The following is a 21,958-nucleotide window of genomic DNA, read 5'->3' on the forward strand; positions in this document are numbered from 1 at the left end:
ACCTACAAATCGAATTACTTCGATACTGCTGATATTTAGCACACGTATGATTTTATTAAGATGAAAACATAAAGCAATGGTGAGTAGGCCATATTTAAGCCTAATAGCAGTTCGTATAATGCATATGTTTTTATAGGAGAGTTTGCGAGAAGCCTAGCATTGGAATGTCTAAAGTACGCCATGGAGTTTATTTACAACGACTCCACAATGTGGAAGTTTTGTTTTTAACATGCTTCAAATTTAAGCATTTCAACTCTTTGACATCACATAATAGATATGGTCCTATGTTCCAAAAGAACATAATTTGTCATCTAAATTCTTCAAAAAATGTCATACTAAACAACATATTTTATATTTATCAGCAGACTGTGACTTAAGGTTTACAGCTACAACAACGACATTATTGATCATTGAATGTAATGGTGAAGTCTTTGTATCTAATGTTATTATAATTAGTAGTAATAGTAGTAGTAGTTCAGTTGTATATTATTATTATCATTATTATGCATTTCCAAAGATGTACGCATTGACCCATCTTTGTTTAACTCTTATGAATGTGCCCAGTAGTTGTTTAAATTATTCCGTTTGGAGGTGAGCTCACAGGGTGAGATCATGGATGAGATCAGCGAGGTACGTAGAGGTAAAATGCCTGATTACCAATGTAGCCTGCTGTATTTTCGTCAGGCGTTCGGCGCGGCCAGCTCTCGCATAGTGTTGAGTCGGTGTGTGTGACTGTGAACAGAAGCTCAAGCCATGAAAGAAATAACAGGGTAGCCCAGCGCTAGGAGCTTTTCTTTGGTCACCTCCACGTACATAAGGCTCCTCCTGCCGTTATATTAATACGCCTTTAATGTACCCCTGGTCGTGGTAACGGCACAAATTTTTGACTGCGATAAAGTGTCAATGTGCGTCGTTTTGCATGTTGCTGCTAGCTAAATAACTTAGCCACCACTGTGAGCTAGCCCGTTCTACGTCTATGTATACAAGCCTTGAATAGGATATAACTTTACCTTGTTTCTTTTAACACTAAATATATCGTATATAACAACTCAACCACGCTTATCCTTACGTCTCTAGCTTCGATCGGGTCATTTGGTCCAATGATCCATCGTGCCAATACACTAAACTATTTTCTATCTCAACGCTAGTATTTAGCCGGTATCCCTTCTAGTCCAAGAGTCGCAACGTTAGCAGAGCGGTGTAGCGGAGTCCTCATTGCACCGGCTATAAATATACGATTCTGATTCCTGCTCGGCGCCACACCAAAAGTGGTGGGTTAGGTGAATTTCGCTTGTACTAGGACTTTTCTTGCACTCTACATGGTCGCAGCAGTGAGTTCAAGACGATCGGAAGAGCGAGTCGGGACCCGAGGTTGTGAGCCAAGCTGCCCTGACAACTATACCGGCTGGTTGGCGTTTACATCGGCTTCAGCAAGTAAACGCAGCCGACTGTGGTCGCTTGCCGGTCGAATATTAACTGGAATCCATGGCCGGGTCCTATAACGAGTAATTACATCCTCGTTGGGGAACCTAAGGCAGGACTATCTGGAGAAACTTTTAGAGGTCAACGTCAAGCAGTTTGTTATTATTGTAAACCCTATGAGATCGCCAGAAAAGCCCGGCAGGGACCATTGAAACGCAACCATGTCGGAGGATAATGCAGACAAATTCATCAAGGTAATAACGAAGGCATCTCTCTCGCTGTACTGTCATGATTGCATTGTAATTCAACTGTTATGAATGAATTGAAATCCCTTGATTATGAGAAGAGATAGGGACAGTTGATTCTGAATTTGGCATCATCTTCTGGAGGTTTACATTTATATTCGTGTATTATAGATGATTGTTTATATATAGACTTTATATTTCTGGGATTCTCAGTTGCTAAACTATATAATGTGACAATCTCCTAACCTATCTGTTCTTGGTCAGATAAAGGTTAGGTAAACTTGACTATTTTGATCAAAAACCCAATAATGTCAAATCAGATTATTTTTCCTCTTTAGGTGTTGGACATGAGTGTGACAACCCCAATATATATACTTATGTGGGAAACCATAACTCTCATATATTCCCACATTTATTTATGTTAACAATTCAATTCCATGTGGCAATTTCAATACTTACTTATATCCAATAAGGTGGATTCCTATAAATGTAAATTTCAATGTGCAACCCTATCTAAAATCCTTTTTGTTTTTGTAGTGGCAGTGGTAAAACATTTATATGGTCAGTATTAGTGTTTATCGCAATTCCTTTCTTTAATGGCTTGCCTTGAATACAGGCTTTTCTAAAGTTGCTTTAACAACAACATTTAACCCAATAGACAAGGGAAAGGGAAAAGTGAGGATAGGAAAGTGGTGTTTTAAGGCAGATCAACAAATGTCTTTTCAAATGTCAGAATTAAAAAACCTGATAACCCCGCCTCCATTTCTCCATATGTGATATCACTTGTTGATTGTGTGGTGAATGGTGAACACCATTAATTATACTACTTGTGGTAACAGTTTGATTTAATGTTTAAAAGGACATTGTAAAACCAAAAATGTGAGTAAGCCCTATTGACTGAGGTGACGGAAGTGGAAATATAAGTTGTGTGTGCGTAAATAATTCTGATATTTGTCAATGCTTTGACTCTGGGGGGTCCATTAAAACAAATTAATCCTGAAAACATAGGATTTTGATGTAATAATACGAAAAAATAATAGTTGGTCTGGTGAAAGGTGTTAAGGGTCAGGGTTGGACTTTGATCTCACTGAATTTGTCTAACCAACAAACATGCACCCTGGCATAGATCTGCGCCTGGACGTTAACGTCAGCCTCAGCATTATAATGTGATCAAGGGTGGCCACAGCTGGACCTTTGAACACACAACTTAATCAGAATACATGGGAAAGGATTGTGTGGCAATGGTCGGGGGGGTGGGGGGGCTGTCTGGCCTGTAAATTGGGCCAGACAGGATGTCGTTGGGCACAAACCTCAGGCTACTTCACCATCCACTGCTGTGGATGGCCACCATGCAGTGGACACTGGTGTGGCTGAAGCACTGGGCAGTAACAATATGATGTATTAGTTTTAGTGCAAAGGGGTTAGCGATGTTGGATAAACCGTCCTCTATGACGTATGCTTTGTTTTGTGAGTTCATGGTATAGACTAATCTTTGTTGAAGGGTAAAGAAAAACCTTGTTTTTAGCTTTTTTGAAGGGTACAGAATAGGTCAAAATTGTTCAAAGCCAGGGCATCCTATCTTTTTATAACTTTTCTATTTCAAGTCTTTGTAGGAAAGACATATACAGCACATGAGATTGGTTGCTCCATCTTTGCTTTGGTATTGATCTGTAATTTAATCACGTTAATTATAATCTGTTCTCTCAAGGAAACATCCATTCTGGAGGAATACAACATCAATTGGACCCAAAAACTGGGAGCTGGCATCAGCGGGCCCGTGAGGTGAGCAAGGTTGCCGAAAACCTCCATAAGTCCATACTGAAAAACTCACTTCCCATGCTTCACATCTTCAGGATAGAACTAAACATGGAATACCTTGATTTTCTATCATCTGGATGGCTAGATTATTCATTCCCATTTTATTACAGCTTCTTCTGTTGACCACCCATTCCAGGGCACTTATCGCAAAGAGTAGTGGTTACCCCGGTGTCCTGGACCAACCAGGCTAATTCCATCTGGCCCCCTAATAATCCTCCTGTATAATTGTCTGACTCATTAATTCCCACACTCTCACCTTCAAACTGGAGCGTTCTGGCACAGATTGGCTGCCGTGCATCACCCAAGTGGGTGCTACACACTGGTGGTGGTTAGTGAGGTCCCCCCCCTTCACTGTAAGCGTCTTTCTTTGGGTCATTAAAAAGCACTAAACAAAATAAATAAATGTATTATTATTATTATTATTATTATTATATTTAGCTATGTTTCGATCCAACAGTTGTTGATCCATAACGTAAACAGCTAACATTTGGGACTGGAAATGCTTTTAATGAGTAACTGCCATGTGAAGGGCTTATAAAGGAGACTTCAAGTATTTTGGTTCCTAGCAGCGAACAGGTTATGGAGACCAATTATGTGGATTCTTAACAGATGCAGGGAAAAAATTGTCTAACTAAAAGAGGCTGCACAACAGCTGCTTTACATATGTGCTTGACATTTTGAAAACATGCAAAAAAATGTACCGTCTGTCTTGAATGTACTTTCCCAAAAGAGGGCAATGATTGTGGGTCACCTCAGCGCCTCAGATAGCAAGAGTACCTGTGCTCCAACCACAGGTCATTTCTTAGCATATGTGCACGACCATCTATTTATGCCGCGTTTCCACTGCAGGGTGCGGAACGGTTCGGTTCGCAAAGGTGCGGTAGGGAGGGGGCGGTATAGCCCAGCTCAGTTCCGAGGTCGTGTTTCCACCGCCGACAGTACCCTTTAAGGTAGGCCGGATGTCGATCGCCGCGGCAGCTACGTAAACATCGTCAACAACGTCTTCCTCCCCAAGAATGCAGAGGAACGTCTCCACCTCCTTGTTCCTCCGTATTTTACGCGACATGTTAATTGTAAAGAATAATACCTTGGCTACTGTTTGTTTGTTTTTATCCCCACGTCGCCCGGAAGGGATGATTCTGTCGACCAATCAACGGAGGGGATGTGTAGCTAGAATTTCCCGGGACCCTTTCAGGCGTCTCTTCTCGTTTTCAGTACCCCAACGGAGGAGTACTGAAAACAAGACAAAAACGGGTACAGTTAAGTCCGGGTCACGCCCACTTTTGGCGGTGGAAACGCAACCCGTACCGCACCTTTGCGAACCGATCCGTTCCGCACCCTGCAGTGGAAACGCGGCATTACACTTCCCGCAACAGCTGCAGTTATCTAGTCCTAAACTCAGAGCACATCCAACACCTGTATGTTTACACTCACACTGAAGTAAACAACATTCCTGACACACTCCCTCTTTGGTGTTTATTAACTTTGCATATCTTTTCACCCGTTCATTGGTTCACATCGGTATTCCTCTCTCAGCATTTGTATTCTTATCTCTTGAAGAATGTTATTTTTTGTATTCGCCTCTTTTAATGCAGACAATAATTTTTCCAGTGTACTGTCCCAATTTTGAATAGTAAGCGCTGATCATTTGTCATGCATGTTGAATCGGTTCCCAATAGTACCTCACGCTCCTCTTTATGGTCTCCTTACTCTCTCATTCTCTACAGGACACTTGTCATTGCTCACTGAAGGTCAACAAGTAGAAAGGACAGACAGCCAGTCCTCATGCGTCAGTTAGTTCTTGCATGTTGTACCCCCCTTAAGCACTGATTCAACAATTCTTGCTCCTTCATGCAAATGTTCTTTTCTTTTTGTACCCACGCTTCCCGCCGCTCTCTATTTTGTTCTTGCTGCACTGTGATTCGTTGTGTGCTTGGACTAAAAGGGAAAAGCTCTGACACACTTTTATGATTCACCCTTACTCACCTCTCACAATCACGACACGTTCATGTCCTCCACCACCCACAGACTGAGGCACACACACACACACACACACACACACACACCCTTGCTCATATGGGCGGAGTTACTCTGCAGTAGGCGAACTTTGGCCGAGACAGGATGTTCCTTGTAGTAGAGCTTTAATAGTGTAATCTGAGTTTAAGGGCCAGAGGGTTCACAGGCTCACGTGAATGTTGACAAAATGTCAGAACTGATCGGTCTAAACAGATGTGTCAGCGAAAACATGTTAAACTGGTTTGGGGAAAAGTATTATGACAGCAATGTTGTTGATTTTCGAGAAGCAGGGGGGGGGGGGGCTACATACTGCATAACACGCCGTAGATGATGCTGTTGACTTAAGTGTGCCTTATTTTCCTCTCTTCAACAGAGTTTGCGTGATGAAATCCTCTCAGGAACGCCTTGCCCTCAAGATACTTATTGATCGCCCCAAGGCCCGGAATGAGGTTAATGCCACACTTCTTGTTTATCGACGTCTCCTCCCGCCTATTTCCATACCCGTGTACCCATTTCCTTCTTTTTTTGCTTCTTTGGGTCTCGAGTCATGATGTCGTAATTACACACATACACCGTCTAGAAATGATGTCTCGTGGAACTGGGTCTGTTCCATACGATTACAGTATTTGTAAATGTTCTTGGGAAACTGTGAATAATGTACAGAATGTATATTGGCAGCCATACACTCGGGACATTCACTGAATCAACACATTGCAACTAAAATCTGGGAAATAATTAAATGGCCAGAAAAGACAAAGTGTGATCTATTTTTTTTTAAGTAATTCTTTCCTCTGCCATCTGCCATCAGGTCCGTCTTCACATGATGTGTGCTAGTCACCCAAACGTGGTTCAAATCCTAGAAGTTTATGCCAACAGTGTCCAGTTCCCCCATGAATCAAGTCCAAGGTATGTACGTGTGTATATGCGTGTCCAGAATAGACATAGCAAATGATCAAATTGATCAGAAGACATCCAAAAACAAATTCAACACATTCTTAGATTTAGACTTAGATTATGTGTCTCTTATTTCAATTACCGGTACTCTGTTACCTACCCATATTCCTTTTTAGAGCAAGGCTACTAATCGTTATGGAGATGATGGAAGGGGGGGAGCTGTTTCACCGAATCAGCCAACACAGACACTTTACAGAGAAGATGGCCAGCCAGGTCACTAAGCAGGTATGTGCGTTTGTTTGTTTGTTTGTATGTGTGTATGTATGTGCATGTGTGCGTGCGTGCATTACATCAGTGTATTACTCTGCCATGTCTCTGTGTTTAGATCGGCGAGGCGTTGGAACACTGTCACTTCCTGAATATTGCACACCGGGACCTGAAGCCAGAGAACCTGCTCTTCAAGGATAACTCTCTCGTGAGGACACTAGGCCACACACTGTGTTCCTGTATTAGACAAACTAAGACTATAAAATATAATACTCAAACCCTTACTCACTCACTCACACTCCTGAACTCTTCTAGTGCCTTACTAGCCTTCCTTTTGGACTGCATGATTGAGAATCCCCTCTGTGCCAAAGCGCCAGATTTGACCTCCAATAGCACGGCAGGGCTTGGAGGCACCTCTCCACCTGGAACCCAGTGTGTTACCAAAGAGGCACAAGATACTCTACTTCCCCCTTGCCCGGTCCACGCATGACGAGACACGCCAGCAAACAGAAATTAACTATAAATTGATGACGCTCACAATCACAACATGTAAATCCATAGGCCATCGTAGAGCCCCGCAGCGTGCCTATGGCCGCAGGTCAGCGTCTGCCTGTGGTCAGGCCCGTCCCGTACCGCGGTGGTCACCTTCTGGTCCTCTCTCCTACACCACAGGACGCACCGGTGAAGTTGTGTGACTTTGGCTTTGCCAAGATCGACCAGGGCGACCTGATGACTCCTCAGTTCACTCCGTACTACGTAGCACCTCAGGTAATCGCGCACGCAAACGCACCCTAACCCACGAAAAGAACGCACGCCACAGACCCCGCTCTGCAGCAGCGGCGGGTGGCCGCTGCCGTCATGGTTTCTAACACGCAGGGTGGGATGTTTGTCCCCAGGTACTTGAGGCTCAAAGAAGACACCAGAAAGAGAAGTCTGGAATCATACCTACCTCACCCACTCCCTATACCTACAATAAGGTGACGCCTCCTTCCTTCGCAACTCCTTTCAAACAAAGTGTCCCAACGATTTGAATATGTTCAAAGGGTCTCTGTCGCACGACCACGTGTGATGTAACTATGGCCTGTAAGAGCTCATCCACCTCCCACCTGGTGGCCCTTTCTCATAACAAAACTTTATTGACTATTTCTTCATTCAACCGGTCACTCCATCACTGTCCTGATGCTTTATCTTCCCTGCCTCCTCCCCTGGTCTCTAGAGCTGTGACTTGTGGTCTCTGGGGGTGATCATCTATGTGATGCTCTGCGGCTACCCTCCCTTCTACTCCAAGCACCACAGCCGTACCATCCCTAAGGACATGAGGAAAAAGATCATGACGGCCAGCTTTGACTTCCCAGAGGACGAGTGGAGCCAGATCTCAGAGATGGCCAAGGATATTGTTCGCAAGTGAGTCTCTCTCTCTCTCGCTCGCTCGCGCACTGCCAGTGAATCCACAGTGCGTGTGCAGTGTATCATTGATACGCGGGTTTATCCAATAATTGTTAGTGTACCCGCGCACCATTGGCATGTATGCACGCTTGTCTCTGTGTGCGTGTGTGAACAAGAATGACAGGGAGAAAGAGTGCCATGCGGAGATGAATAAACGGAACGATATTTATATTTCTAAATCGCGTAACATAAAAATAAAAAAAAGCTGAATCAATTTGTGGCACTTGTGTTCATTCTGTTGCGCCACACTTTGGTCTATGTGTGGGAAACACTGATATAGTGCGTTTTCCCCTCTCTCTGCCTACTGTAAAGAGAATGGCTTACTCTGTGCACTGGATAGCTAAGTGTTCTGGTAAATGGCTTTATCTGTTATCTGAAAGACAGATTGGTATCATTACTCTGTTTTTCGACAAGACGGTAGGATGCACTGGTTGCGATGATGTTCTTTCGGCCCGCGTCTCGTCGGTTGGTTGGGGGAGCTGTCGCTCTGCTAAAAAGCCGGGTTGCCTCTCGCCAACCCAGCGAGAGGCGTTTGGTTTGTTCTTGTCGCTCAGCTCTCGATCATCTCCTCCTTCTGGTTACAGCACATTTTGGTTAATAATAATGTTTCGCCCGAGGACTCCCACTCCGGGCATAACATCCTCTCCCCTTGCCCCCATTCCCTTGACGCTGCCACTGCCCAGGCTGCTGAAGGTGAAGCCAGAGGAGCGACTGACCATCGAGGGAGTCCTGGCTCACCCCTGGCTCAACTGCACCGAGGCGCTGGACAACGTGCTGCCCTCTGCCCAGATGATGATGGACAAGGTGGCTGAACGCCTCAAACACAATTCTTTCTTGTGGATGTGTAATGTCTCGCTCAAAACCAAGAAGTCTGTGAGGGAGAGGGATGGATAACAGGCAAAATTACAGTCACTCTTAGCAGCACTTTTGTTTTGGACCGAAACCAATTGAGGTTTTCTCACAAAATGGGCCCAGAATGGCTACGCTCCAGATCCCCGACTGAGCAGTTTGTGTGTGTGGTGCGACCCCATGCAGGCAGTAGTAGCAGGTATCCAGCAGGCGCACGCGGAGCAGTTGGCCAACATGAGGATCCAGGATCTCAACGTCAGCCTGAAGCCTCTGAACTCCGTGAACAACCCAATCCTCAGGAAACGAAAGCTGCTCGGGTAGGACAATTGGTTACTGACTATCTTAGCTAGGCTAGGCCATTCACTTTACAAGCACTTTTGGTTATATCACTTGGAATTCCCTTGACATCGCCACAGCGATCGATAAATCAAATACTCGGACAAAGAAAATAAAGAAATACGGTATCTCCGGTTGGCTGTAGGCAGGTCTGTAATAAGCCCTTCCAATCAATTCAGTCAGCCAAAATGACATGATTTGATAGCCTACCTACCTGTCCAGCCAGCTGCGTGCACTCTGCCCGTGCTCCCATTGAGCATGACCACAGTCTTCCACAAGGCTAAGCGGACATATCGCTTAAGCATATCGCTTATTGCGTGTATTGCGGTGGTGGCATTAGAGCGAGTCCTGAAGGAAGGGATGGTATTCTTTTTTTTTTTTTAAATCAGATACTTTCAAAATGTAGCTTATTCGGGCTGGTTCCTCATAATTGCCTTCCCTAGCTTTAAGGATAATTAGAAATTGGTTCTATCATTTGATTGATCATTAGATATCTTCATGTAAGAATTTAAAAACTGGACTGTGTCACGTGTTTTTGTCTGTCCTTGTACATGTTCAAGCCCCAAGCCCACTGATGGTATTTTCATCCATGACCCTGAGAATGGAGAAGACTCAAACGTAGCACTTGAAAAACTAAGAGACGTCATCGCTCAGTGTATACTACCGCAGGCTGGTAAGCACAAACAAACACACAAACACACAGACACACAGACACACAGAGACACGGACACACAGAGACACAGAGACAGAGACCTGCATACAGTTGGAATAATGGTTGACATACAAGCATACACATGGGTGACTTAGGTGGACTTTTTTGAGAGCGGGTTTGACGTGATGACGTACTACAGCAATCAGGTTCTCAACTACTTTAGAACGTCATTCAAACATAACACAATGACTCACTCGGTCGGTCACTGAAGGTCATGCGTTGCCTAAGGCGTGCAATGGGGAAAACCCTTTGCAGTCAAAGCACGCCTTGCTGGAGGGCACTTGACTCAGCCAGGGGTAAAGACGATAAACGTCACGGTCAATAAGACAAATGTTTGAAGTAATTTGAATAACCACATCAACTGAGGGGATGCATGGTTTGAAAGCGATAAAACCTGCCAGCCATCCACAAAAGATAATGTGCAGTGTGCGTTTGTAAGTCACCAACCAAAGCATCAGTGCATTTCTTGTGAACAAGAACATTCAGGCTATTCTAATGCAGTGGTTCCCTGTCTTTTCTTTGACAAACCCATGTGCACATCAGGTGACTTAGTTGACTGACCCTGCTCTATAATAGAGCCGTAGACTTCTCAAAATGCTGTTTTACACCCTTGTGTAAAATCTACGTCCCATGATCCAACCCAAACTGCTTAACGTCTAACTGATATATGTACTTTACAAAAGGCTTGTTGATGTGATCTTGCATTATTGTGTGATGACTGTGATGTGATGTGCAGGGGAGAATGAGGATGAGAAGCTGAATCAGGTCATGTACGAGGCCTGGAGGTTCAACAGAGACTGTAAACTACTGAGAGACAGTCTACAGGGGCTCAGCTGGGACGGTAGGTAGTGCTTCTCGACACGTTTGCCGGTGGGCCTTCATTCATTGGCGGCCATCTTGGTTCCAGCTTGGTTCCTACACTTTCCGCATTCACCCCCCCCCCCCCCCCCCCAGCTAGCAATAGAAAACAATTTGGCCGATCTGTGAATAAAGGCTTAGTTATGCCTCGTCGACGCAACGCAAAGGGGTTCAAGAGACCTTTACGTCCTTGAGGATCCTCCATGGGTCTACCGCAAGGGCCTGACTTTTGCCTCCCAAAAAACCGATGCAGAACCAAAACGGGTTCACGACTGCGTCGAAGCGTCTGCGTGTTCACTGTGTTGCGTCGACGTAGAACCATAACTGAGCCTTAAGTGTTTGTCACACACTGCTTTCATTGTGTCTAAGACAGAAGTCTATTGTGACCATGTTCTGTGAGCTGTATTATTTTATAGCTGCGTCTGTTATGATACCCCTTGTTAATGAAAGCAACTGTCAGGTAATTCCTTAGAGATTAGTGTTTAATTTGCGGTTGAATCACACAATGTTCTGTTGTTTGTTTCAGGACGGGCCTTTTCTGACAAAGTAGACCGCTTGAAGTTGGCTGAGATAGTAAAACAGGCAATCGAAGAGAAGACAAACCTTGAAGAAGCTCATTAGGAACTGTCTTTATATCGCCCTTTTTTATATGGTTTGTTAAGCCTTTTTAACCAAGAAGTGTCATTTTTTTTATGTATATTGACAAGCTACTGTGTCTTTTTTTTTTCTCCACGAATTCATACAATATTCACATATTGTACAGCTGCAGATATATTTCAAGGTGGAAACATTGGTACTATAAATCTTTTTAATGAACAACGGCAAAGAACATGGAGATAACAAATCTATATTTTTGTTTTTCAAAAAAATAGAAACCTTTAAAGAATTCAAATCAACAAGAAGTTATTTTCTGGGAGGAAATTTTTACTACTTGTCATGTTCCCTGTCATTTTATTTGGTTATATTTTATTTCTTTTAACAATTCTATGAATATTTATTTATTTGACGATATAATTCCATTGTTTAATCTTTCTTTTAGGCCGGAAGAAGGCTATAGACTACAAAACTACTTTTTAGTTCACTCTTCCATACTCCTCCTCCTGGATTGCTTTTGAATTGTTTGAATTATTGTTTTATTCATATTTTCTCTATAAACTAAACTCAAAACTTTATAACCAAGTTCCAGAACCGTGAACGAATATTTTCAAGGGAAATTAAAAGGTGGATTATTACAACGCAGCCGTAATAAATTAATTTCCCTCTCTGGAACATCCGTGTTCATAACAAAACAGCAAAACATAACAAAATCTAAATCTGAAACTGTAAACTCAGTCACCAGGCTGTTACCACCTGATAGCTAACTACAATGTTGACATGGTTGAGGCCTGTCGTAAGGTCTCATTCTCACTCATGTCTAAAGTTCTAGTTTTTCCATGTGTTGAAACTGCTCCGCTCTCCTAGTGTTGGAAGCAGGAGTAAAAAAAACGAAGAGACAAAACAAAAGTGATCCAAGATGAAGAGTTCCATGCCAAATAAGATCTAATTTTATTTTATTTACTTGATTAAGCTTTTCAAGTTGATCATCTTGACAATTTCAATTTGTTTTCAAGTGTGATTTGTGTAAATAAGTTGAGATATTTAAGTGTCTGTTCTGGAAGGTATTTTGTTCATTGTATTTATAATCTCAGTCAGATGGCTGCTGTTAAAATCACCTGGGATGCTTTACTTTAGTTGAACGTACTATTTAGTGAAATTCAGCAGTTGTCTGGTTTTCATCTGGGAAAAACCAAAAGGAACTACCTGCTCTAATGTACTTGTCATGGTCCACTTCAAACTAATGAACTGGTAGCTTATTTATATCTACAGTTAAAAAAGCATTCTGCCAGTCAAGAGCCAAGAATTGATCACAAACTATATGCACAACAATACATAGCTGTAAAAAGATTATTCTGTCTATCCCCAGCCGGAGAAGGCATTGAGTTTCATTATGTCAATGCAGTTTACTCTTGTCAGCTTCACGGTGTTCTTGAAATCACTTAGCAATAGCATCTGCCTGAGCTGCTAAATGTGCAATAGTTACATGTATTGTTCATAGTGCATGCATGTACATGATGGATTTCTATGAAGTTTGTTGTCAGTATTAATGACCGAGCCGGTCCTTCCCTGGTTAATGTCCTTAACTTCATTAGTGGGTTTAACTCAACCCCAGAGTTGTAGCAGACTCACCATATCACTACACGTTTCTTTCGCCCGTTCTGATTGGCTGTCCTTTAGCAGAGTGGTCAAAAGAGGAAATTGTTATCAGTCTGAGGCCATGTGGAATGGGTGGTAGAGATGACTCTAAAATTGTTTGGAAAATGTGTTTAGACGTACTTTGTATTTGAATCCTTTCTGTATTTAGAGATCCACCTCAGTTTATAGAGAATCCCCTTGTTTTTTGTGTACATCTTGATATCCTTCTAAGCCAGAAGGAAACAGCTGTGAGATCTACATCTCCTTACATGACCCCCAGGCACTGAGGCCTTCAGTGACATGTCACGTCCTAATGGGGTTTAAAACAAGCAAACGTCAAACTCAAACGTTTGTATGCGTTTGCCTTGTGTCAGTCATTGTTTCATTCCATCTCCTGTAGAACATGGCTGATGCAACTCAGAATTTGTATCGTTCGGAGAATCGTATGTGGGCCGGTTTGTTTCAAATGAATTCTTAAAGGCTCAGAAAGCTGTTTATTTTCCTTCTTTCTGATTTACTAATTTGTTCAGTTTCTTGTACGGCATGGCCTTGGTAAATGGTGATGTTTCTTAGGCCAGTAAAGCCACTGAACGACCACACCGTGCCTTGTTAATCATGGGATAGGGTTAATCCTGGAGAGGTACTGTCTCAAAAAACTACTTGACAAAAGTGATCCCTTCCAATCATTTTGTGCAGTGATTGAGATAACTCACAACAGAGATAGGTGTGTATTACGGAATACAGGGAAGTACACCTGGAGGAAATGTGCTTTGTTCCTCCTTACTGTTGAATTTAATTTTGTGTCTGTGCGTCTGTTTGTGTGTGTGGTCCCTAATGACCAAGAAAGCATGACACATTTTGTCATTTCTATATGTAGCTTACTTCCGTGTGGGGGGGCTTTCAAAGTGAATCAAAACTGCTTCCTGAATCTACAATGTTGAAGGGATATCCCCCCCATAACCGAAGAGGAAAGCGGATGGTGTGTTGTATTTATTGATACACAAAGGTGTGAGCTGGCTGGCATTCAGTGTAGCTGCTTCGCCTATAGCACCGTATCCATCTGCATGGTTCACTGATCAGCTGCTAGTTTATTCGGCCGCTAGATTGATGTTGTGGCTAGGTCCGATCTGTGTTCAGGGCCTTGACTGGCTAGGCCTAGGCCATGGCTTCCTATCTGAACATGACCTGGTTTTAAAAAACACAAAGTAGCTCTTTGTCTTGTGTTCTGTCCGCTACGGGTAGAAAGTGACGAGCTGTTACTGCCAGGGATGTACATGAGTTAAGTAGGCCCATCCTCAATAGTGACCTCTTGATACATTTCTGTCTTTTATTACAGCAGACCTCGGTTCATATATATTGGGCGCTGTTGCCTCATCTTCCTTTGCCCGGCACTTGTACAAAAAGGCTTGAGAGAAAATAATTAACATTTCCCTTGTTGAATCTTTCTGTAGGAAGCTGTTTAAGTAAGGCAGTTAAATTCAAAGTAATTAAGTCAAATTCAAAATAGGTGTATACATTGGTTAGGTTAATATGCTGTAGCGGGAAACCACTTTGAAGTATCGTCTTTTTCTTTCATGATTCAGATATGTTCTTGTTTTCCAGTTATGTAGCATGTTTTGTATCTGAACCAATCAAGAACACGATGTACTTCCGTCCGCATCTTTCTCTTGCCCTTTCTGCCTTCTTAGAAATGTCATCATGCTGAATTTGTAATAAAGGACAAGTTCGGATTTTCTAAATGATCATGTCGTGTTTTTGAAGTAGAACCCAATTAGCAGTCCAACTAAAGTATGGTTACTTCGTTGCTGACTGATTAAACGACCATCCAAAGATTTTTGTGAAAGCCCTGATTAACACCACTTATTTGAGGGAGGCTATTCGGCATGCACCATGTATTGTACCCATTGCCTTAAGTGCTTTTAGAAACAATGCAGTGAAAAACAAGACATGTAACTGAATTTGAATGTCTTGAATTATTATACCATTTGTAACTATATATAGTGCTTTATATAGAAATACATATGCTGTTTAAGTAAAGAGGACGTTTATTGCATTTTAAACATAGAAAAATGCAGAAATTGAGAACAAATAAACATTCATTTCAAGAAACGGACAACCGTCAGAGATTTCGCCATGCTTTAAAAGGCACTTCTTTAGAGATCATTCTGGAAATGTTACAAGAAAATGGTTCATGGTAATTCAATCAAGTCAAAAAAGACTAAAGATGTTGTCCATGTTTAGCACAGTAAGCTCTGAGTCGTTTAGGAATTGTGGAATGGAGTAACTGAAAAATCTCACATGACTAAATGCAATTAGTGCAGAATGTAGTTCGATGATAACCAACGCTGGGTTAGAAGAATAAGAAAGCCAAAGAAACAAAACGATATCCAATTGTGTCCCGTAGAACATGTATGCAGGACGATCAGCAATATATTACTTTCATCAAAACCTTTCCCAATCACTGCCACAGAGAGTTGACAGTTGCAAAATATTTTTATTCTGCATAAAAAAAAAATCCCAAAAGAAGTTAAATATAAATCAAGATTATGTTAGTCGGGCTACCATGCTTTATTCATAAAATAATCCCACTTGAATTTGAACAAAGGAAATGTTTTGAATTGCGTTTTGGATCATTTTTATTCCGGTCCAGATAAGGCACTTATTCGATAAGTTATCTGCATAATTGGACTGTATTCAAGTTAAGAGTCTTCTACGTTGATTATGCTTGCTATGTCTCTCTGGGACCACTGTGGGCAGAGCTAAAGCCCCAAGAATCCTAGACTTCTATACGGAAATACACCCAGGGTCAAACAGTGAGTTAAACACCCAGAGAGAGGGCGAGAGAACATGGAGGCAAGAGGTACAAACATAGTATAGAAGGAAAATATTCACAACTGCCACAGGGATGGGGAATCAAAGGGGGGGTCATAATTCAACCGAGCTGGTCCGTCAGAGAAAAGACATAACGGCAAGCTCGTCATTTGACCTGGAGGAAGATCACCTCAGTCCGAGTCTTCGTCGTCCAGGTACTCCTCTGCGTTGCTATGCGAGCGCGTGATGTCTGAAAACACCAACCACAGAATGGAGTTAAGGTCTGCACTAGAGATCTGGTTGCTATACATTTTTTGCAGCGGTTAATACTGTCTGTATCTTATATTTTATTACAGTTTTACATTTGGTTATAATTCTCATTAAGTGACGCAAAGTGGAAATCTTAAAAAAAAAAACGTAAATAAATGCCTGTTAGGAGGACTATCTTTCGCCTAAAGGTTGGTATCCCCAACAGAGAAAAGTATATCTACAAGATGGTCACTTTAACGAGTTAATATCTAATAAAATATCATAAACATTACGAATGATTCCTCTTTGGAACCGCTTTGTGTGACTTCCTTTCAGACCAAGCGTGAATTTAAATAGAAGGTAGCCTTTTTTTCTGATTTTTTTTCATAACAAGGCTGACCCCTGTTGGCCAAATATACGTACTGCCTCCTTGTTTCCTCTTGATCAACGAGGCACATTGAGCGTTGGTGGCCATCTCCAGCGCCAGCTTGTTCTCGTTGTTCTTGACGTCTGTCCTTGAATCTGGAACACACAACCACAGAGTCACTCACCCTGGGCAGTGCATAGAGCTGCATTTACAGAGAACGAAATAGGACAAACATCAAGGTGAAAAGAAAACAACTCACCCTTGTTGAGCAGCATTTCTACGATGTCAGAGTATCCTTTCCAGGCTGCAGCATGGAGGGGAGTGTCCCCCAGTTTGTTCTACAACACACACAAAAAGATCAGAAACATACTCATGGATTCAGGTTAGCGCTGACTTGTAACACTGTTACATGTGATATGAAACAGCATACAGCAGAGTAAATACATAGCAGTCTTCATCGTCTGCAAGTAAAAACCCACTAACAGCATTTTGTTTAAATTAACACACACACACACACACACACACACACACACACACACACACACACACACACACACACACACACACACACACACACACACACACACACACACACAATTCACCAAATTCATAGTGAGGATGTGGAAAGCATGGGGATGCTGATAGTGAATAAATAACAGTAGCTGAAGAATCTCTGGAAAATAGAAACCGTCCTCTAATCACATGCTTACAATTATACATCCAATAATGGACCGGAAACGCCATGTAGCAAGCTACCCAGGTTTAATGACAGTGGTTTGGGTTTAAAAGACCCAAACAAACACACTGACATCTTAGCTCCAACGTCTGGTTCCGATATACACATTTAAACAGTGTGTATTGTCAGTGAACTAGGGTTACCTCCATGCACTCCATGACCTACCTCTATGTCCACCGTGACAACCCCAGTAGAGGGCCGTGTTCCCAGCCTTGTCCAGTCCATTGATGCCCACCTTGTTCTCCAGACATTCTCGCAGCCAGCTCAGATTGCCTACACACACACGCACACACACACAATGAGGTGGCTCAAATTAGAACAAAACAGGAGAATAGAATAGAAGGACATAAATAAATAGGAACCGACTCCTTTCTGGACTTGCCTCTCTTGGCTGCTTCATGCATCGGGTTGTCGATAGATTCCGCCTGCTCAGCAACTGTAGACGAGGTCAAATAGTACTTGTGGATGTGAATGATGAAAGAAAACAAACGGCCACACCTTATTTCAAAATACATTTTTCATGACAAGTTCGCTACTCACCGTAGTTACTGGGGATGAGTCCTGTTCGTCCCCTGCATGTCCCCTTCCACCAATGACTGTCACTCTGAGCATGACACATACACACACACAACGTCAGGTCCCATTGGCCAGCTCATGGTTTGCAACAACAGCAGGTGGTTCAATAGAGAAGTTATCAAGCTGGTGCAGTTTTATAATCATAAAACATTCACATCAAGTTTTGTAGTCTAAATGAATTGGATATGCCCTAAAATGGTCGAAATAGGAAATTTTAATGACATTTGAAACGTATATATACTCTCACATCAATGCAGATACCTAAAGAGATACAGACACATGGACAAGCAGACAGTTGTAGTGTTTTAACTTACAGTGTCAGAGATATACAATATATCTCCTTCTTCAAAGTACAGCTCATCAGGCTGCGAAGACAAACAAGAGAAACAAAAAATGTTGTGCGTGGAGGTATATGCAGATCCTTTTTCCAATGTTTTTGCAGAAGTGCAGACCCAAAAGTCTTCCATTCACCAGTTTTACCAGTTATTCAATTTGGCACAGTTATTTTAATTGATTTGCGTTCGCCTGTTAATAGTTATCAATAAACACATTCAGTTTTCATAATATGGTTGACTGAATAAGCTCTGTGAATTTTCATCCACTACAATTATGTAACTAATATAACCACTGAGTGATGACAATGTATAACTTCTCAATAAGGCCAAATAGAACTGTGTTGGGGAAGGAAATGAAACAGAAATAGATGAACGCAACCGAAAGTCATTAATAATTATCTTGATATTTTTACTCACAGTTCTGGGGTCAAAGGTGAACATTGCTCTGAACACCTTTACTTGGCCTGAAGGAAAACAGATGTTGATTAGTTATGACACTACACATCACCATGTGGTGAATGCCAGCAGAGATGTACAAAGTAACGTGGGTTCAAACCCCAATATCCACAGTCCAGTAAACTATGTTCACCAAGTTGCCTTTGATAAAAACATCTGGTAAATAAATGACGAGTAAACGGTTAATGTTATTTTGCGAGGGTGTATTCCCGCACATATATCCACCATATCTTAACAAACACAGCTGAAAACATTTGTGGCAAATGAACAATCCCTTGGGCTTGGGAGTTGTCCTACAAATATCCAGTGGCGTGCATTAAATAAAACCCCAACTCTAATGTGAGACTGATCAATATAGAGCAGCGTCTAATCAATGTGTTACACAATGGTCTGGAATTCCACAAGAACCGCAAAAAATCCAGACACACACACACACACACACACACACACACACACACACACACACACACACACACACACACACACACACACACACACACACACACACACACACACACACACACACACACACACACACACACACACACACACACACACACACACACACACACTCCTGTTTTTTTTTATAGGCCTGTGGAGGTTGCCCTTGGGGTTTCTAATGACATGTTATGGAGGAGGAGGCAGTTCAGCTCTGTCTGGAATGCCACACGAGTGGCTGGCTGTGGTTGTGGCATGCTGAACGTCCCCCAACACACATTGAAGACAGGGAGAAAATATTTTTGGTTTAATTTACTATCACAAAACTAAATGCTGCTATAAGCACATTCAAAAAGATAACATATCAAAGCCATGTTAGGGACGTGTGCTATGCAACAAGATCCAAGTGCAATTCAGCTTCCATACACTCATTGAACAAAGTGACAGATTTCAAGGGGGCTGGTTTTTGCAGAACAAGATTTTCCATCAACAGAAAATGTAAGCAGAAATAGTTCACATTGCAGGCTTTGTCACCTATTACAGCATTCACAATTTAAACTTACAGAAACACATATTGTCGTCAGTAGAGCCCGACCGATATATCGGCAGGCCGATATTATCGGCCGATATTAGGCATTTTTCAAACTATTCGGTATCGGCATTTATAATGGCCGATAAATGAATATAAAAAAAAAAAAAGTCTCTCCACCAGAGGGCGCTCTAACGCCCAAACCCGGTGATTCAGCCAGAGTTAGGCAGAGTGAATGAAGGAGATTGACGGTGATCATCGGTGTTGTTCATGTGTGCAAGTGTGTTCATGGTAAGTAGGCAAATGTCACGAGACATACATTGCTTGAATAACAATTAAAAGAACATCCCCATCAATTCTCTAAAGTCGATAAGCATGACTTAATTCATGACTACCATGTCCAGTTTTGCTGTTGTTACGTGTTAGCTGAGAGTGAAAAGGATTTAAAGGATAACTACAAATAACCAATGTTAGGGAAATGTGTTTGTTTTGTTGCACGTTTCTGGATTTTTTTTTTAATATATATATATCGGCATATCGGTTTTTTAAATCACAAAATATTCGTATCGGTATCGGCCTCAAAAATTCTATATCGGTCGGGCTCTGTCAGTCATGCTGCCGTTTCAATATGTTGGGAAGCCCTAGTTACGGCCTACATGGTGTGCTTGGTTGGTCGGTTTAAATGTAACTGCCATTATAAACAAGTGCCCTCTATAAGTAAGACTTCTCTAGAGCGGGAGAGTAGGTAGCCAGACAGTATCCTGGCCCAGCCCAGAAGTGTTTATTCATTCTAGCCCACATGTTGGGACACACCACGTCTGCAGAGTCCCACAGAACAAACGCCCCGCAGTAGTGTAGTGGAATCTGGGGGTCTGTCTAGGGGGTGGGACAAGCCTAGCTCCGTTCCACATTGCCGGGGAAGTCTGCGCTACACGTCTTGTCATGTCCCGCTGAATACACAGAGGCCTGTGCTAACTAGCCCAGGTTTAGAAGTGTCGCTCCATTCTGGTACTGAAGCTCTGCCCATAGATCTATTTTGTATGTTTTGGTTGGTTTTGTTATTCAGTGTTGGTCCTACACTTGCAGAAACTGCAAGTGTTGACCCGTGAGGGACTTCACACATCTCTCTTGACACATACAAAAGGCACATATACAAAATACTAAAGAATAAAATACACTCACCTGAAATTACAAGATAAATAAATGGGCAATTATTAAATCCACCCAATGAATCAAATAAAAAAAGAACAGTACACTCTGTAGCATTACCAACAACACACATCGCAATGAGGTGGGTAAAGATTGCCAGCAAACAGTAACATTTGTTTGCCTGTAATTCGCAGCTTAGCTCCAGAACTGAATCATAAGAGTTATATTTGTTTATATGCTCCAGAGTCTGCGAATGATTGCGTATTGGAAGTTCTGGCACGTACATCGATGCTGAAACAGACAACATGATGCATCTCATAGCAGCAACTAAAATTGAAGAGCTGAACAACTGTACACACATCAGATGTGTAAGCTAGTCATGTATGACAATACACATGTTATCATCAGGGCCCATGCCGTCCTATTTATATGATCTGTTAAGGTAACCCATAAATAGGCCTAATACTTCCCCCCTTCATTCCCCTCATGTAAGAGATATGCAAAGCCTGTTTCCCAACGAGCAGAGGAGGAACCTCGTGTGTTGTGCAGAGTAGGACAATTGAAGCGTTGGTTAAGCTTCAGGAAGTAGTGATGACGCTTCATCATCACTTTGTGATGCTATATTCCACTCTGCTCAGCAACATAGATAATTCTCGCGAAATGCATGTTGCCTAAATCGGGAAGTCCATGGGTCGACATTGTAATTTGGTACTTAAGTTCACACATGCCATTTCATTGCAACATGTGTGAATTGTTCTGGGGAGCCCAAATAGAGGTGTTAATGACATCTGACAACAGAATACAATTTGTCACTCAGTGTCAGAAGAAGTGTCCAGCCTCGACGCCCCCAACCTCCACACATCAGCTTTTATGGCTGCCAAGGTGTGTTGCTCTCGGAAGGGACAGGGATACGTTCTAGCAAAAGCTCCACAAAGTAAAGTGTTAATTCTCACCTGGTTTGGCCGGTTTGGGCGGTGGCTTCGACATTGTATAGATGACAAATTCCCGATATACGTGAGTCGATCGAATATAGTCGATCACGGTCAACGAATGCACTTTCTCACTCAATGAGGAAGTTGACAATCTCGAGTTTACGGAAAGGTGTCGTGTACGCATGCGCCAAGTGCGGTCCACTTTCAAAGTGTTTTCCCCTACATCCATACCTTCTTGTCAATTCTTATAATGCATCCATGGTTTACGAATTTTGGTGGTTTACT

The 21,958-nt window shown here is 42.3% G+C and overlaps 2 protein-coding genes across 2 annotated transcripts; one reads left to right on the forward strand and one right to left on the reverse strand.

Annotated features, from left to right (window-relative positions):
* The first annotated feature begins 679 nt into the window (after nucleotides 1-679).
* On the forward strand, nucleotides 680-15,592 carry mapkapk5 (MAPK activated protein kinase 5). Its single transcript, XM_060054532.1, has 14 exons — nucleotides 680-1,676; nucleotides 3,376-3,449; nucleotides 5,875-5,950; nucleotides 6,310-6,407; nucleotides 6,572-6,680; nucleotides 6,781-6,870; nucleotides 7,335-7,430; nucleotides 7,559-7,639; nucleotides 7,879-8,066; nucleotides 8,792-8,912; nucleotides 9,144-9,274; nucleotides 9,854-9,966; nucleotides 10,742-10,846; nucleotides 11,390-15,592. The coding sequence occupies exons 1-14, from the start codon at nucleotides 1,644-1,646 to the stop codon at nucleotides 11,482-11,484; spliced, it is 1,410 nt and encodes a 469-aa protein (XP_059910515.1). The 5' UTR covers nucleotides 680-1,643; the 3' UTR covers nucleotides 11,485-15,592.
* On the reverse strand, nucleotides 15,123-21,860 carry ostf1 (osteoclast stimulating factor 1). The gene is made up of 9 exons (XM_060053485.1): nucleotides 21,695-21,860; nucleotides 18,587-18,633; nucleotides 18,149-18,199; nucleotides 17,799-17,862; nucleotides 17,641-17,694; nucleotides 17,410-17,531; nucleotides 16,782-16,860; nucleotides 16,579-16,677; nucleotides 15,123-16,156 (listed from the first exon to the last, which is right to left on the reverse strand). Exons 1-9 carry the CDS (start codon nucleotides 21,855-21,857, stop codon nucleotides 16,098-16,100), a joined length of 738 nt encoding a protein of 245 aa, XP_059909468.1. The 5' UTR covers nucleotides 21,858-21,860; the 3' UTR covers nucleotides 15,123-16,097.
* Between the last annotated feature and the right edge of the window lie 98 nt (nucleotides 21,861-21,958).

Source organism: Gadus macrocephalus, chromosome 6 (genome assembly GCF_031168955.1).
Source record: "Gadus macrocephalus chromosome 6, ASM3116895v1".
Classification (NCBI taxonomy): Eukaryota; Metazoa; Chordata; class Actinopteri; order Gadiformes; family Gadidae; genus Gadus; species Gadus macrocephalus.